The following is a 19,191-nucleotide window of genomic DNA, read 5'->3' on the forward strand; positions in this document are numbered from 1 at the left end:
AGCAGCAGTCACACAATATTACCTGTGCAGGTGAACCAAGTGGAAGGAATGCGGTGTCTCGGCATCGGCTGCACGAGGCTCCATGACCTTCAGTTACATCACTGCTTCTCAGAACAGTCACAGGCTGCAGAGTGAGAAAACAAAAGTATTGACTTTTTTTTTTTGTTTTATTTGGGTGCTTGGTAGCGAAAGCATTGTCAGCTACATCTCTTGATTAATGAAGGCACACAAAACAAATATTTTCCATTGCTCTCTCCAGACTAGCTGGGGAGAAAACAAGAACACTGGGCCTGATTAAGAGAAAACAAGAACACACAGTCTTAAAAACGTGTATGGCAGAAGAAGTCGTTCATCACAAATGGATTTCAGGCTAACGTGGCCAGTTTGCCTTTTTTCACAGCTCCACTCTTATTTCTATTTTCAGTTGTGTGATACATATGGTGTTATCTCCACTTTGGGTCAGGTGATTTTGGAAACTAGGTGGTTTGATGGGAGACCAACAAACAAACTTCCCAGAGTGTTCTGTCTTTGGATTAGCTCTTTAATCATGTTAAAAGGCTCCACTGAGTCACCACAGCAAGCGACACAAAAACATCAGTGAATGATTGATAGATAGATCTTCTGGGATAAGTGACTTCATTATATTATTTTGACTTTGGAGAGTCAAATATGCTGTAAATTTCATGACAAGGATTCCCTCCAAAGCTGATTTGCGCATTCATCCGACAATGCAGTCTTTCTCAATGCATATATTTAGCTCATTAATCCCCATCACAACATTTCCAGTTGTGTAGCAGCTGCCAGTAAACGCATCTCAAATCAAAAGGGTTTCATCTTGGTGGTCGACCTAACACAACCACTTTTGACTGCTTTTATCCGGAGCATCTTTGAGGTCATTCATCTTTTCATATGCTAATGTTTTAATCAACATTTCCCAATGAATTAAGCCTTTGCAGGGCACAGGCTCATTTGTGTTATCGGGAAATTAACCTTTCCTGTTGGAGGGACAGTTGAAAATCTGAATCGTCCGAGTGTATTCACAGGAGGGAAATTTTTTCTTCACAAACTAAATGGTATGAAGTGAGTAATGACCTGTCAGTGATATTCTGGTGGGACATTTCAGTTTCAGATTCAGGTTATGGATGATATCATTCCACATATTTGATTACTGACCTACAATCAGACGTTTCTCAACCACAAACCAAATAAGCAATATAATAAAACAAATATCCTGCAGAGTATGATAACGCCTCACTTCAAAACATGTAGCAGCATTATGGAGATCAAATACAGATTGATTATGCGTTTCTCTCATATGTCCAAGGTTCAGAAAGAGGTCACAGTTCAGACACAACCTGTTCTGTCATTGATCTTCTGTATTGAAAAGGTGACATAACATGAAAATAATGATTAGACAAAGCAAAGCAGAGTTAAGTGAAGTGTGATCAAAGAGCAAGAGGGCAAAACTTAAGTAGGACATTCAATTCCACTCAAGATACAATTAGCATTAAAGGAAATGAACGTTTTAAGCCTTCTTTTAATGAGCAAATGCTTTAGTGTCAGCATTTATGTGACGTTTTGTTTCTGGCCAGCTGATGAATGTAAGTCCAATATTCACTCTCCCTCTAGCTCTGTTAGTGGTCTGCAGGGGATTATCTGCCCCGTCAGCTGCTAAATATTTAACAGCGTTCACCAGCTAGTCTGCCTGCTGTTTGCTGCTTGGCTGGTAGCATACAGTGGGTTAACAGGTGAACTGTGGAGACAGGTGATAAAATCTCTGTGGGTTAATCGCTACAAGCAACCCCTTTCACCTACACTTGGTTATTTGATCCATTTTTAAAATAAAAATACTGATTAGAGCAGCTTTAACGTAGTACCACATCTTTAGCAAGTGCTAAATTCAAGTAAGCCTTTTGCTGTAAAGATCATTTTGTCCAAGCTGGCAGGCTAGCACCACTGTACAGCTGTGTTCACAGGTATGTAATTGTAATAACATTGCTAATCCCTTGAATTTTCCTCTTGTGCCATCAGGTCAAAATTTTAATGTGTCCAGTACTTTGGTTTATGGCCAATTGCCCATGAGCCTCAACTCTACTTTATATTTAGAGCTAATTAGCAAATGTTAGCATGCTAACACACTAAACTAAAATGCTGATCATAGTAAAAATTACACCTTCCAAAACATTAGCATGTTAGCATCGTAACTAATAGAATGTTAGCATTTTGTTGTTAGCATTTAGCCCAAAGCGCTGCTGTACCTAAGCATAGCCTCACAGAGCTGCTAACATGGCCAATAAAAGTGTGTCAAATTGGTGACATGTCTGCGACGTGCAATTTCAGAATCAACAATAACGCCCAGGTTCTGGTATTTACGATAAACCTTATCATTATATTTCCATAAAAGCATCCTGACGTTTTGAGGAGAACATGTTGTGTAAAACCACTCTACCATCACTTTCTGCTGCGCGGGTGGGAGACAAGAAAAATTGAGAGAATCAGTGGAAGTGATGGAAATACAATACAACAGCCTCCCTCAGCAGGGAGGACACTGGCCTAAGACCGAACTGTCCAGTGAGAGTGCCGACTCATCACTTTCCTCTGAAACACAGTCAGAGCCCCAGAGTGTAGCAGGACAATGACTGATTGTCTCTTTTGTTTTAACCACATTATCGACACAGGCAGTTGAATGTGCTGTGACTTTGCTTCATGCACAAATTGTTGTTCACCATAACAAAGGAGCCTCTGCATTAAAAAAAGACCAACAGACCCAAGAAGTGACCCACAGATCTCACTTAAAGCAGCTATATTTTCATAATAACAATGTGACAGCATGGCGACACTGTGACAGTCTGAAAGGGGTCACGGCAACAGATAATCTGCAGCACCTTTGCTGTTTTGATTCACTCTCCCTGCTCTCATAGTGCTATTTTCAGCTGCAGCAGGCGGTAAAATACTCAAACCCACTGCACACTAGCTACTCAGCAACAAATGGCAGACAGACACGGTTAGCGACTAGCTAGTTAGCATAGCGGAGCATTTAGTGGCTAATGAGCCAGATATTTCCCTCAGGAGTTGGTAGAGACCATAAACAGAGTTAAAATTGGACTTAGATTCATCAGGTGGCCAAAAGTAAGACTCTTAATTAATGATAATGTTGCTCTGTAACTGCTGGGTGTGTAAATAAGCAACTGTTTAGTTGCTGGTTAGCTTTTACAGATAAGCCATCTATTAGCTAATCACTCAGCTGTTCATTAGATCCGTATACTGTTTCAAATTGTGTTTATTAGTCCGTAATATTTTTGTTGTGTTGCCTTACTCTCTTTATTTACTTCTTTTTCTTTTACTTTGTGCAGTTTCTAAGAACTCTTAAACTTTAAATGGGTTTAAATTTGTCACTGAAATATCATTGCTCCTGCAGCATTGTCACGATAGCACTGAAGGCACCATGGGGACATTCTGACACTGAGTAATCCTCAGCAGCTTGAATTGTTTATGGCATGGTGCCTGAAATGTTTCTTTGTTTAGCCCTAACTGGGGAGCATCACTCACATCCTGCAGATTTTTCACCTGCAAATTTATGCAGCGATTTCATTCTTTTACAGCTAATCTCAGAGTTGCTCTACTGAAGTAAGCTGTGAGTGACATTAAGTCACTGTCATGTTTCTGGGTCCATTAATGAAGGAGCACTCTCAGTTAACAACCAAGTCTATAAATAATGCACAGTTGTTATAGAGGGACGTACACCACTACATGCCAAGTGAAAACCTCTTAGCATCATTATATTACAGCCATCAGCATGCACCTTTGGCACATGGACGGATAGATCAATCAGTTCATACTGTCAACAGCAAGGTCTGACCCTGATGTCAGCATCTTGTGACTCGAATTGCAATTCATCAGACAAGCAAGCACTTTCCACTCAGTTGTCCAGTCTTGATGATTAGTGCTTCTCATTTACTTAATCTTAGCTGAAGGAGAAGATCAGTTCTGCTGGTGCAGTTTATCCAGTTACAGATTTGCTCGAAGGGTTTAAACAGCTCCTTTCCGAAGGAGGAGTTCCCGAAGGCAATTCCCACTGAGGCTCAGATGAATGTAGTACCAGATGTTGCCTCCAAACATCTGGAGAGAAAAGCTTCAAGACAGGGCGGCTGAAGACCTCCCTGCAAAGCCTGGCATGATAATAGATTGCTGACACATACAGTACATTTGATAGCAGGATGAGCAGGATTTAGCCCTGCAGGTCGTAATGATGGACGGATATGCAGGAGGATGGAGATCAGATGGAAGGCAGGGGAAGCACAGAGAAGCTTTCTCCACCATGGAAAGAACCCCCCAAGGGTATAAAAAGCATGCATAGGCTGAAACAAGGATTTGTGGGCCATTTTTGTCTCTTGGGTGTTCTCTCCAGAGCCTAGAAAATGCTCTCTATGTTGACTATGGGTAAACACAGTGTAAGGTGGGGCAATCCTGGCAAGGCAGTTAATTTGTCCATCTAAACTGGAAATTTGAAATCTAAATGTCATAAAAACTTTTTTATATTGGTTGAGGTGAAATGCATTGATAGAAACAAAAGGTGACAGTGAAAACAGAGTTAAATCATATCCCTCAAGCATTCACTCCACTGAAGATAACGGCAGGTGAAAACATCAGATCTGATGTAACGTCTCTCACATTAGCCTTCTTCTGTGATGGTTTGAAGGCATCTGATGGAGAAATCTTGCCACCAGCTGTTTATCTTGATGCACTGACTGAGGTTGTACTATAAAAAGAGATGGACACTCAGCAGGGCCAAGGCATTGCCTGGCACATTTGATGAAGATGCCACAAGGAATCATTTCTTCAAAAATCCCTCATCTCTTAACACGTCTGCAGTGGAAGAGGTTTCAGCTGAAGGAACACCTCAATGCTAAGCATTGGTCTTCCCTTCCACTTCAGTTAAGTCTGCAGAACCAGAGACGGGAGTCTTGAAAAAGAGTTTTTCCCATTAGAACTCAGAGTCTACCAGACTCTTCTCCAGAGCCAGACCTCCAACAAAAAGCTCCCATTGGGAGACCTGGACGAAGAATCTCACCAGCAATGGAGGGATGCTGTCAAGCTCTACTGAAAACTACAATTAGTCTGGGAAACCTCTTTGTCCTCATAGTGAGGTTACCAAAGGATGGATGGATGGATGTAGTTGCATCCTCACCGGGATCCACAGCAGAGAACAACCATGACGGGCAGTGGATAAAGTCATCTTCGGCTATCTTGTTCTATTTATTGAGCTGGAGAAGGACTGATGCGATAATGCTATCACTGCTGTTTTCTGTGGCGACAGTCTCTGCAAGGTTGCTCAGGGGTCATCATGATTGGCTTTCAGAGCAATGAGATAGCAAGATGAAGAGGTAGAGTGGCAGAACACAACACTCTTCATCTCAAGGCGAACGGTGACGTAATGTACCTTGAATGTTTAGTCCGTCTCCATTTGAACATAAAGCCTCAAGGTCTTTTCTCTTCCAGCAGGAGAAAACTGTGGGGAAAATGGACCATTTTCATTTCATGGCTCATATTTAATTCTATTTTCACCTTTTGGGTAAAACCTGGGAGGTCACCCAAGTTGAGATATTTGAGATTTCTACCTCCAACTCAATACAATGGAGGGGATTAGAATTTCCTTTGTGGTGCTCAAAGCATTTAAAAATTACATATGAAAAATTAAACAGCTACATCTCTTTCCAAAATCAGTGCCCCAGTTACTCTGGATAATCCACAGGACACACAGATATTTCTTCTCTAATGGAAACAATTGCAATGAAAACAGTTTTTTGTTTTTTTTTTCTGTTTTGGGGGACCAATTTATTTGCATTAGCTACCCCCATTTTAAAGTGCAGCTTGGAAATACTCTGACTTTGTCGTTACTTGCACACATTTGAATTGTTCACTTCATTCTCACTACAAAGCACAACGTGACTTCACACGTGCGCTCATTCTAACACAAAGTGAGTCAGCTGTGGAGTCCACTCCAGGTTACCTTGTCAGGCATGTCTCTCTTACATCCACCATCTCTATGTACCTCCTAATTAGCATCCGTTGAGCACACGGCACATGTAAGCGCAGTGCTGCTCCGGATCTCAATATAGATACACTATCTTGACATCTACCTTCTCCCCCTTCGGCTCCCTTTGTCTGCTCACCATGTTGCGAGTGCCGAACACAGGCAAGCTCGGCTCGATATAATGCGTTGGAAGATAAAGGAACTGACTCCCTGCCATGCCAAATCTATCCAGAATGCTATTACGGTGCCATGGCAACAGATGAAGACATGCAGGCCTCTCTGGATGGGGGCACCGCTGGTTCACTCGTCTTCACTGCGAGACTGACTGGCAGGAAAGCTCCACGGGGCTGCTATGGCAACAGACTGATCATATGCAGAGAGGGGTTGTTGGCCGAGTCGTTGGTTTCCCCCTGAGTTTCAGGAAATTAGATTGACTTTGATGAGAACTTGACCTCGGGCATCTTCCCAGTATCAGTTTGCATGTTGAGGACTGTTGAAATGATGGAGATTGATGTTCTGACATCAGGGTGTGTGTGTGTGCATACATTTTTGCTTGTTGGACCAACAACAAAAAACAGGGAGAAAGTGATGCAATATGCCAGCCATACACCAAACTAGGCTATCCACTTGTGGGTTGACACTAAGCTTGCAACTTCTAAAATATGTAGTCTCAAACTACTGAAATATGTATGCCACGTCTGTGCCCAGGAACACGGTTTCTCCAGCCCTCTCACATCCAGCCTCTAACCACGAGTACTACAGCACCAGCGGACTCAAAGGGCTGATGCAATCACATCAAACTGTCAGGGGGATAGGAACAATGTCAGGAGAGCAGAGACATCTTACTCTCCCTTGTCTCCCCTCCATCTGCATGAAAACGGAGGAAATATGAGATATGGATTTGCCTCAGATGTGAGAGCACGGCAGGGGCGCTTTTTGTATGTTGAGGCGGTCCATTGATTGATCGCTCACTCCCCCTTGGCAAACGCTCGATGGCAGTGCCGCAACCCGAAAGCAAATACGCTGAATTATTGGAAGTCACCTCAAAACAGCTGCTGCATCACTCTCCAAAAGAGTCACCAGGGCGAAGGAGTGATTGCGAGCTTTTTAATGTTAAAAAAAATCACTGAGATTATTTTTAGATTTGGCCAAATTCAGATCACGTCAGTGCTAATTTGAAGGTGACAAATCTGATCGTAGCCACATGAAGCGCACTCTGTTGCAGTCGGTTGGAATATGCAGGATGGAAAGCCACATGAGGGCATGTGAAGATGATGTCCTCTTCTGCTCTCATACAGATTTACAGTCCAGTCTGTGCAATTGTTTGTGGTAGAAAAACAAGGTGGGTGGGGGAAGAGATGAAGGCAGGGAGAGAGAAAGCGAGGAAAAAGAGAATAATCCAGTCTCTGGAGATGGAAACAGGCTGTTGTGCTCCAGTTGCTTCAGCTACCCTTTGACCCTTTGTGTGTGGATCTCCTTGTGTTGCGTGTGTGTGTGTGTGTGTGTGTGTGTGTGTGTGTGTGTGGGAATCAGAAGTGATGTATTGATGACAGTTCTGGAGGGTTATGTGTCTGCAGTTCAGCGGCATCTTGATTACAAAAAAAATACATCTATCTATCTATCTATCTATCTATCTATCTATCTATCTATCTATCTATCTATCTATCTATCTATCTATCTATCTATCTATCTATCTATCTATCTTTAGAATGATGGTCATTACACATCTTTACTATGCAAACCTGAAATATCTGCTCTTATAATTAGATCTATTTAATTTTACACATTAAATTCCTTGCTGAACTCCAATTTTTATTCATGAAACATTTATTTTGTGGAATAACTTTCTAATTACTGTCATTGAATATGTGCTTGCAAGCTGATATTTAAGACAAATTTCGCCTGTAACAGAGTGAAGAGTGCTCCTCACTCGCTGCTGCTGACTTTGAGGGCTTTGCTTGCTCTACAGCGCCATCTGCTGGACGCGTGGTGACATGAGCGCGGAGCTCATACATCAGCTGCAGCTGCTCTTCTCAATTTCAGCTCATGAAAGATTAATTCGGAAATGTGATGCCTAGTAGAAACTAGATTCTTGCAAAGTCGTGTGGGATGGAAGTTAAACTCTCAGTTAAATCAGAATTGAAGTTGTGGAATAAAGCAAAGACGATCAATGAGCTTTTGCTCATGTTTTTGTGGTAGTTTTGAGTCTCATAGGTTGTGTGAGTCTTTCTGTGTTTGTGTGGAGGGTCTTTGAGTCCATTTTGTGTCTTTTTGTGGTCATTTTGAGCCTTTTTTTGTCTTTATGTGTCACTTTGCGGTTGTTTTGAGTCACTTTGTGGTGTCTTTGTGTCTCTGTGTGGTTGTTTTGCATTTCTTTGTGGTTGTTTTGAGTCTCTTTGAAGTAATTTAGAGTCTCTGTGGTTGGTGTGATTCTCTGTGGTCATTTTGAGTCTCTTAGTGGCATTTGTGTGTCTCTTTGTGGTTATTTTGAGTCTCAATGAAGCAAGTTTGAGTCTCTTAGTAGTTGTTTTGAGACAGTGTTGCTTTTGTGTCTCTTTGTGGTTGCTTTGAGTCTCTTTTGCATTTCTTTGTGGGGGAGTTTTTTTTGGGGGGGGGGTTGCTTTAGTCATTTTCTATCTGTTTGTGATTGTTTTGACTCTTCTTGATGCTGTTTTGAGTCTCTTTGGAATATTTTGCACCTCATAGTAGTTGCTTTGAGTCTCTTTATGGTCTTCTTGCATTTCTCTGGAGTCCTTTTGTATTTCTTTGTAGGCATTTTCGCGTTGTGTCTTTATGGCTGTTTTGCTGATACTCCTCTGCACAAGTATTACTAAACAATACAACGCACTGTATGAAATATGGACCCCCAGAGCCCCCTGACCTAGTAGGAATCTGGGCCTGTGCCCAGCAGGCCTGTTCAGCAATCCATTCATGCATACAGCAAATAGTTTACTTATACAATTATTGAAAATGTCATTAGGAAAATAAATGTGTTTACATTTTCTGTGTTTATGCCTTAAGCCCAGATGAATGACAGGAAGACTCTGCGACCAACTAATGAGTTTTCCATTAATTTTTTTTTTTACTCTGAGCGGGACAGATCTCTGTAGCTGATTGCATCAGACATAAATTACTGTGCAGCTTTGCGTGCATATGTTATGTGTCCATATGTTGTCTCTTTGCTTCTGGACTCAGGGAACATCTGTTATAAAGCCTTCCAGCAGCTCAGCTCACATCAAGCCTCAGCAGCAGGAGCAGCTCCCAGTCTCCTCCAGCTCCCCTCCTTCCTCACCCCAACTCATCGGCTCCCCTGGTGTCCATGTGTGAAGAGAGAAATAAGTCAACAGCAGCCCGGCAATGAAATATGAAACCATCCCTGGTGCCACGGTGCCTTGCAGCCTGACCAGCTGGAACATTCTGCAAAGGGAAAAGATGAGACCTTCAGCTTCCATGAAGATGTGCCAAAGATTCCTTCCTGTTACCCAACAGAGAATCTTCAAGGCGCCGCTGCAGCCAGCAGGGACAAACCAGCGCAATAAGAGTCAATACAAGCCAAATATCACATTTTTAAAAAAAGAATTTGGATGCTGTTAGCATGCAGGGAAACATGGAAATTATGCTGGGTTTTAACATAGTGAATTGCTAATTAGCTATTGAATTTCAGGGCTCTGATTCTGGGTCTAAAAACAGTAGAATTGCCAAGAGATGCATGTTGTTTGCATAATATATGCTCAATTAAAACACCTAGTTCTTTTATGGCCACAACGCCAAACTGAAAAGGGTCTTCTCACTGACCTCTTGTGGTTGAAAGCTTCAAGTCTGTGGCAGCATGTGTTGGCAGGAGTGTGCACCTTTAGCCACAATGATGTCAGCCTGTACCTCTACATCACTGCAGGACGACAGCTTCAACCAGAAGAAACAGGTTTTCATAATGAGCTCATATTCATGCAGTTTCTTTGCAAAGTGTTATCACATTAGCTCCCACTGTTCTCATCCTGACTTAAAGCCCCACTGAGCTGTGCTGATTAATAACAGCTAGAAGCTGAGGAGTTCCTCTTCGGTGCTGCTGATGTGCCCTTAAACAATTGTGCACTATTGACAGAACTAGAATTATTTTCCTGTTGTCAGCGTCTCAAGCCTCACAGCTTTAGACCCCTACTAAAAACATGCAAGAAGATCACCACCTGACAAATGGTGACGACAAAGGAAATGGTCCCCGGGTGCCGGTCGGTTGGCAGCCCACCGCTCCTGGTCTGCCGTGGAGAAAGGCCTGACCAAGGATGGTTCAAAAGCGGAGAAAGAATTTCACATATGCATGGCGTGTGCAGTTTCCCCCCCTAACTCTGCATGTTGTGTTGATTGTGACGAATAAAGGATGTCTTCTTCTTCTTCTTTATGGCCACATGGTGGAAGAAAAGTGTTTACTCCTCAATCATTACCACCAGTGATGTGCCCTTAAGACCGAACCAGACCCTGACTGGCTCCAGGAGAACTTCTCAGCAGCTGACAGATAACATGGAGCAGTTACACTCAGCCAAACCCGCCAGATGTCTGCAGAGACCCTTTAGTGCTGCTGCATGAACTCAAACATACAGCAAACGTTTGCCTTACTTGATTAATCTCACATTTTACTTTCATTTGATAGTTTTTAGACATCATTACACGCCCTACAGGACCTGAACACACTGATTGCTTATATTATGTGTATTGGTTTGCAGTATGTTGACATAAAAGTTTAATTTGCCAACTAATTACCCATATAATGAAAAGCAATGAAATGATCAGACACAGGGGTGGTCAAGCTGCAACACACAACCTTTGCTCAATTAACCCTTTTTAGAGCTGCAGCTCAGCATTTGCACCAGGAGTAACCTGCATTGACCAGTTATGTATTAATAAAAACAGTGGGAGCTCATTTTTTTGAGTCCTTGCAAAGAAACTAAAACATGAAGAAATGATCAAATATTTTCTTCCTTCTTTCTTTTATTTTTTCATGTTAGAAAATACTAGAACCATTAATGCTAACATGATTTTATCTGCTGGCCAGCAGTTAATAAGTATGTGTCCGTCCCTCTGCGGGTTCCTTTATAATTAAGTTTTATCTTGATGTAGACTTCCCAACCTTTCAACTGTGCAGGTGAAGAAATTTTCTATTTAATCTCACAAGCACCTCATACCTCAAACCTTTTGCTAATTCTGGACACAGTATGACAACAAAATGGGTCGGACATGGTCACATGCACCAGTGTAACTGACATGAATAATGGTAAATCTTATGCGTCGCAGTTAATTGCTTCCTTCCACTTTGTGCAGTGCATGAGTTATTTTAGGAGAAGGTACTCAGGGAAACCACTAGAGGGAGAAAAAACCAAATAAATCAGAGGGCACAGAGCTGCCCAGGGGATGCAGCGTTTGACTGATATTAGTATAAATTCAAGAAAATGCTCTAAGACCTGTACCCATGGACGTTCATTGAATTAATCTCAAAGCCTGACTGATTTTGAAACAGGAAATTAAATGTGTTTAGAAAGAGTTAATGCTGTTTCTGTTTTGTTTTCTGGGGATTTCTTTGAACTGTTGAACCATCAATTCAAAACGGATGATTTAGTACAAAAACTGAGATTTTTGATTATTTGATTTTGCACTATATATGCTCATTTGCGGTACACTATTTACTTATCTACTTCAAACCTGACAGTTTACATTTAACAGTAAATGTGAGGAGCCAGTTTGCTAATCAACCATCTGTGCAAGGTTTAAGTTTTTATTGTGCTGCAGGATGCTGCTTTTTTTTAGGGATCAGTCTGTTTTAACTGGGAAGACAAGCTCAGGTTTATCAGTATCTGTCAGTATCAAGACTGAAAGCTCAGTGTCGCCCGTCTTTGTTCAGCACATTCTGATCTGAAAATCACTTGTAAGAATTTGAGGTGTTGGCTTTGACTCCAGCTTCTCAAAGCCATAGTTAACATGGAAAATTCCATTTTGTGAAGAACATTTTGAGAAGGAGTGTGCAGATGGGCCAAATGAAACTAAATACATATTTCTTCAAGGTTACAACGCTTGTGAATCTTGACAAATGAATGCATCCTAATACACCACCACTGACTACAGATCAGAAATTACCATAGACTTAAACCAACACCTGTCTTAAATATCAAAAATGCATTATAACAACTCTCATCAATGTAGTATTTGTTGCAGGCCTGCAGTATTTTTATTGCATTATTACAAGTGTTTATGTTATTGTGTCCACCCTCTGCAGGTGAGCAATCTTAGGCTGTTATTTGAGGATGGTAAACAAGCAATACAAGATTTTCTAAAAACTAAATGAAATAACACTAGTTTGATATTAAAGATGTGTTTTTTTTTCTTCTAATAATTGTCAGCTGCAGCTTTAAAGGCACGTTATCATAGGATCTCAAGTATTCCCTGTTTGGTACACACACTATATGATCTCAGATACTGAGTGAAAGCATCGAAAGCATTTACCTGTTTGTAGTGGTGTTGCTGTCCAATTAGGGTCCCGTAATGTGACTGTTGAGCCTGTCAGGACTTAAATGCCTAAATCATGCAGCTAACATGCTCCACACGAACCTATAACCATTTGCAAAACTGCAGGAAAGTCATCGTTCTTATCCTGAAGAGACAGCATAACTGAGGACAATCATGAAAACTCAACACTGTGGCACCTGTTTGACATGGAGGTGATGGCGTTATTCCTCATCTTTCCAACAGATGTCCCCCTCATGCCATATTTTCCAGCTCCACTCAGAAAAGAGGCAGAAATACATAATCCAATGTTTATATTGTAGATACATTTATATAATATCTTTTTTCTTTACAATGAAATTGATCTGTCACACAAGATGACTCCAAAAAAAGCACACAATACAGTCAATAAACCAAACCTATAGAACCTATGATTGTCACTTACTGCGAGTCACAAAAAAAGTACATACCGTGAATAAATAATCTACAGAAATATGTACAATATGCACAACAAGAATTCAATGGAAGTGCAAATAAAGCTTTGGATCCCTGTACAGGAAAAAAGGTAAGCAGATGTAGACTGAGCCAGCTGTCCCCAACATACAGAATGAAGCAATAATCATCTAGAAGTCATAAATTTACAGGACATTTAGTAACATTTAGGCTTTGCACTCCTGCATTTAATGACTTTTAATAGAGAGCTGAGCAAAAAAACAGAAATCAGAGAGAATAAAATGAACACATTACATTATGTACAGTGTATCGCATTCCACGGAAAAACGGAGAGTATTTAATGCTCGTCGTCCAATGAGGATCAAGGCAACAACCACGGGACTACAGGCGGCTGAGAGAGATAGAGGCAGAGAGAAAGAGGGATCCAGAGAGGAGGCGACTCACTGCAGAGGGAGGAAAAAAAAAACCTCATTGTGCTCCTGCTGGCTCTGTTAGCTGGTACTGACAGAAACAGGCTGCGATATCTAATGCTGTACAACTCTGCTACCTTTTCCCATTTAGACCAACTGAAGACCAGAAGAAGAAGAAGAAGAAGAGAGCTGGTCGAGGGAGCTGCATGTATGGCTGTGTGTGTATCTCGCTCCTGTCGGGTCGGTAACACACACACACACACTTAGCACAATGCACACACGTGAGCTTCTGCAACGTCCCAAACTTTAAGTCTCTGCTGGGTTCAGAGTTACCCAGAGTTCAAGTACTCCAGCGCCACTTCATAGCAAAACTTGTACTGGTCCTAGGAGACAAGAAGAGACACAACGTTAGAGAGACGGACAAGGCCGGAACGACCTGCTGGGGGGGGCCCCCGGGGGCAGTGTTGTGCAAGTACACACTTCACAAGAGCGAGGTCAAAATTCAGTTCAGTTCAGATTGAAAAGAACTAGTTCAAAATGTAGAAGTTTGGACGAAGTCTTTAGACCAAAAAATGGACTAGTTCACGTCTTCCGTTTTTTTAATGACGCTGCAGATCTCCTGCAGTGTATCCTAGTACAAGTGCTTCTACATGTTGTTGGGAAACAAAACTAAACTCTTTTAAAAAATTCTGTGAGTTTGACTTTCTTGTGATCATCATATTTCCCAGGACTGGTCAGACGCCTCAACTCGATTTGTCGTTTCAGATTTATTCATGTGGCTGACGTTTTTCGGACCCATTGAGCACAATAAGCATAAAAATGGGAGATTTCTTCTTCAGTCAGAATCTGGATTGATTTGTTCATAAAATCCCAAACAGTAGCTGTGTCTGACGTCATGACCTGCCCAGCTCTGCCTCTGACTGGCTAGCACTCGCTAGAGATTGGTTGGTGAGATTGGTTAGGGTTACCATGAGAACATCAAGGTAAGCCAATCAGAGGCAGAGTAGGCAGGTCATGCTGTACCGTTTGCTGTAAAAAACAGTGTGTGAGTGCCGTTAACTCGCACGCTCGTGTTCATTGCTTGCAAACAGATACGTTCAGTTCAATCTTGACCAAAACTGTGAACTCATGCACAACACTGCCCGGGGTCAAAAAAAGAACAGGAGGGCCCTGATTAGAGTCGGGTTATGTTTAATGATCAAAACTAGTTTGTTAGACCTGTTGTCCGATCACATCTGAAGGAAGAGGTGTTATCCAGTATAACCACACTGGAAGGCGAAAATATAAATAAATATGGGGACAACAGCAGAAAGTCCCTCTCAGAAGACATTCATCATGCTGCAATTGGTCGGTCGCATTAAAAGTGACAGAAGTAGTTCAGTGTACGGTACAATGCAGTCCAGAAGTTAATCATGCAAAGATGCAGTCAGACTGTAAAGATGCAGGGCTAAGCTAAGCCTGGGTGGTGACAAGCAGGACAGGAGATGGATAAGGGCACGAGGAGTCACTGAAGAGATGAATGTGCAGACAGACGGGTGGATAGATGAGTTCAAAGCCTGGCTTCATTTTCATCTCTGCGGTGCTGACCAATCACGGTGTGAATGTCAGATCATCGAGTTCAGAAACCACCTAATCCGACTTTGGAAAGGTGGAGGTTTCTGAAGGTATTTGACTGATCGACAAGCACTTCTGATGGAGTGCACTGGCAGCCTTACCCTCCTCTTCCTCTTCCTCCAGCCCTTCTGTACACTGAATGCCATATTCTTATACTACAATACTTATCAAGCACTTATCAATGCACTTTTTATCGCTTGCCAGGGTCTAAACAAGGGCAACAGCATCTCTTTCTTCATCAAGTAATATCAAACAGACACACACACACACACACACACACACACACACACACACACACACACACACACACACACACACACACACATAAAACCTGTCAAATAGCATTTGCAAGTGGTTTGATGAATTGATTTATTTGCTGTGGTTAAGATGTGGTTAAAATATTCTATACCTTAATGCATGTAATGTCAGGTAATTTATTGACCACACCATAAGTACAATTCAGTGACTTCTGAAGGGGCAATCCACAGAAATCCTGCACTAGAAACTAGAAACCAAATAAAAAGATGCTATTTGTTGCATTATGGGAGATGTGTGATTCAGCATTTTTGGAGCTTGACTCTAGGGACTGAAAGTCAGGATATCTCGGTCCCTTCTGTTTCCATTTTGATCATCCTTTCTGTAACCTGTCTGTCCTTGCTGGCGTACTGGCTTTGAATACCATCTGGCACTTTGTCAGGTTATAGTTAAGTCTTCCAATTCTTTGCAAATGCTAGATTTGAAAAACGTGCTGCTGCTGTGCTCCTCACCAGTAGGTCCACCATGTTGGGTTTATTGTTCCTTAGTGTTTTGACAGCGTGGAAAACATCCACAGAGCGCTGGTGTTGAAGCATCTCACACACAATGCTGATGGCACAAAACGTCCCACTGCGACCGCCTCCGTTCCTAGAGATGTCAGAAAGAAACCAGACATTAGAAAATTAAATATAATTAACATTAAATAAAGTGTTATTTGAAATAGAGAGGTTAAGGTTGATAATAAAGCTGGCAGAGAGTCGAGGACTTTCATTGTTTTCTGATGCAGTAATGCTCTTCAGCCAGTAGGTGGAGATGTTTCATCTTTAATGCCGGCACTGGATGAACTCCCCTCTGCACTGAGTGTTGTGATAACTTACAGACAGTGGACCACAGTGCGTCCCTCGCCCCCGTCGTACTCCTCCTGCCACTTGTCCACCTGTCGGATCAGCTTGAGGAAGGAGCGCTTGGACATGGGCGTGTCTCTGTACATGGGCCAGCCCAGGAACTGGAACTGCTGCACCATCCGGTAGCCGTCCTGGGGCTGCAGGGGAAGGACGCGCCGGTTATCCCAGGTTAACACACAGCGGGGGGGTTAATCGCTGCTGTGCACAGATGCAATCAGACTGTAAAGATGCAGGGCTAAGCTAAGCCTGGATGGCGACAAGTAGGACAGGAGATGGATAAGGGCACGAGGAGTCACTGAATTGATGAATGCGCAGACAGACGGGTTGATAGATGAGCACAGTTACTGCTGGAGACAGATAGTTAAGATCTAAGACACAGACACTCTAAATCACACTCAGACGTATCGATCAGTAACACTCGTCAGCGATCGTGTGTGATTAGACTGTATTCCACATAACACGCTGATGGTGCCTCTGTCGGACAGAGGATGGTACGACACGTTAATATGACGAGTGATTATTGACAACCGCAGGCAGACTGTCGGGGTAAGGAGCTTATGCAGGTGACTGCAGGTGACTGCAAGTGACGCTGCCACGGGTCAGGACCCCTTTCTGTGCAGTGATGCCTGGTAGCTCAAAGTTAAAGGGTCAGTTCACCCCAAAAAAGAAAGAACTCTTACTCGTAGCGGTACCTCGCCATGCGGATATTTCTGGTTTTATTTGCCCAAGCTGTGAGATAACTGTCTCTGACATTTCTTCCTCAGCTCCAATAAAAAGTGAACTGAATTTGATTTGTGTGCTCACATAATTGAAATGGGAAATTTAACTTGTTTAACAAACTTGTCTTTCTAGAGTTGGTGTGGAATTATTTCTTCATTAGAGAGAGCATCCAATATAAACTGCTGACAGTGAGGTCTGTAAATGATTTAAAGCAGTGGCTCCTAACCTGGGGGCCATCTGTGACCCCCCACCAAGGGAAACAAAGTGACTCTGAGGGGCCACAGGATGATCAAAGGGATAAGAAAGAAATTTAGGTTGATTTATTTCTGACTTTTCTTCAGATTTGTCCCTCTTTCTTGTTAAATATTGGGTAAGAATCATTCAATAAAGCATGTCCATCACCAATCATGTCGGCAATAAGGTCCTAACCTGTGATCAAGAGGTCACAAGTAGACATTGCTTCATTTTAAAAAGGCTGGGGACCACTCAGCTAGGGCACTAATTCCCAACCTCCTTGGCTTATGTCCCTTTAAAACAAAGCACGTCTACATGTGACCCCTTGGCACAGGTTCAATATGAGTTGTGAAAAGAGATTTCTCTACCTAAATTGTCTCATTTGATTATTTTTCTCTCTTCAATCATCTTGTGACCCTTCAGTTTCATCCTGTGAACCCTTTAGAGGGTCCCAGCCCCTGGGTTGGAAACCACTGAAGCAAGGAGAACACATTGAAATATCTCAAAATCTGGACTAATAAAACCAAAAGTTAAATTCGTGTTCTGCCAAAAAGACGTGGATTGAAGGAACAGTCAGAGGGTTCAACTTGGGTTGAGCTCTACCTTTTTAACAATGTGTGAAAATTTCTCACGCCGTCTGAAAGACATGTGACTTGTGGCTATCGCACCTCGGTCCAATCACTGGTGCAGTGGCATAGTTAAAGAACAGAATGACTCTGCCTCTGCACAGCTTGAATGGACAGGCCGGCGCATGAGTGGGATGTGTGAGGTGTGCAGTCACAGAATAAATTGGCTGTTGTGATCACCACGGGGAAGACAAACAAGTCATGAAAGTTACAAGAAATGGACAGCAGAGCAGAGAAACTACACAAGAGCCCCATGGACATAAATGTAGTGTCACTGTACCCGTGCTGCGTTGTAGATCCGAAATATTCTGCTGATGATGTCCTCCTCCAAGTCGGCAGAGACGAACTCCACCTGGATGGGTCCGTGTCGGTGGACTCCATTTTCTGGCCAGTACTGTGGGCACAACTAAACAAAATAGGCATGTACACACACATACATTCACACACAGAGAAATGCAGGTCCACCAGCACACACACAGGCAAAACCAAGACGAACACACAAGGAAAACAAAGAAAATGGAAGATGATTCATTAGTTTCAGAATCTATCTGGCTTTTCACTGAAGGCAGTGACACTGATTTCAACTCCTCACATATACGGTACATGTTGAAGAGGTTTATGTGGGATTACAAAGTTTGAGGACATGAATCACGAGAAAGAAGAGGCAGAGAGAACGACGGTGAATTAATTCAATGTGAAGTGCTTTCTTTTTAAAATATGATGAATTGCTTCTTCACTGGAGAACATTTAGACAAAAGCTGGAATACATTTTTGATGGACTAAATACTAAACATAGATACGCTCGAAGTATGAGAGCTTTCTCCTAATCAACTGACCCTTTATTCAACAGCTCTAACACAGATTTTTCAACAGCCTTGGCTAATTGTTCTTATCCCCTCATAAAAAACACACTTTCTTTCTTTCTTTCTAAAAAGCATCTTACTTATTTTTCAGGCTAAAATCAAAGAATTGTCTCTGTGAAGATGGAGAATTTAAAGTTTCCTTACTGATAAATAATAAATGGGCAACAATTTTGAAAAAAGATTAATTTATACATTACTTTTATGATCATTTTAACTGTTTAATTTGGCTATATTACTTTCAGCATATTAACCATTTATCCAATCCATTTAAACCTAGCTATTTATCTAGTACTTAGCTAACTACTGGCTAAGATTAGCTAACTTTTTCAACCACTTATCACTTAGTGGTAAAGGAAAACTTACTTTAAGCTAACTATTTTAACTGTTTAACTCTTACTGCTAGATACCGATTTCAACCATTTATCGATTACTTTACGCAAACCATTTCAAACATTTATCAGTTACTTTTAAAGGACCATTTGAATTGTTTGAATTTTCAACTTTAACTGTTTATTCACAGTATCTCAAACATTTATTGCTTGCTGTTAGCTAACTATTTCAACTGTTTAACCATTGCTTTTAGCTAAC

The 19,191-nt window shown here is 41.8% G+C and overlaps 1 protein-coding gene across 7 annotated transcripts in view; it reads right to left on the bottom strand.

Annotated features, from left to right (window-relative positions):
* Positions 1-12,820: 12,820 nt before the first annotated feature.
* Positions 12,821-19,191, bottom strand: part of LOC139338505 (receptor-type tyrosine-protein phosphatase mu-like) — a 149,986-nt gene continuing 143,615 nt past the window's right edge. For 4 of the 7 annotated variants that reach the window (XM_070973567.1, XM_070973564.1, XM_070973563.1 and 1 more), the window contains 4 exons: positions 18,021-18,146; positions 16,134-16,297; positions 15,768-15,903; positions 12,821-13,769 (listed from right to left, as the gene is read on the bottom strand). In XM_070973567.1, coding sequence (XP_070829668.1) covers positions 13,716-13,769; positions 15,768-15,903; positions 16,134-16,297; positions 18,021-18,146 — 480 coding nt within the window. In that variant the 3' untranslated portion in view covers positions 12,821-13,715. The remainder of the gene's footprint in view (positions 13,770-15,767; positions 15,904-16,133; positions 16,298-18,020; positions 18,147-19,191) is intronic. The other 3 variants (XM_070973566.1, XM_070973565.1, XM_070973568.1) reach the window with 2 other exon arrangements.

The sequence above is a fragment of the Chaetodon trifascialis genome, chromosome 11 (assembly GCF_039877785.1).
Source record: "Chaetodon trifascialis isolate fChaTrf1 chromosome 11, fChaTrf1.hap1, whole genome shotgun sequence".
Lineage (NCBI taxonomy): Eukaryota > Metazoa > Chordata > Actinopteri > Chaetodontiformes > Chaetodontidae > Chaetodon > Chaetodon trifascialis.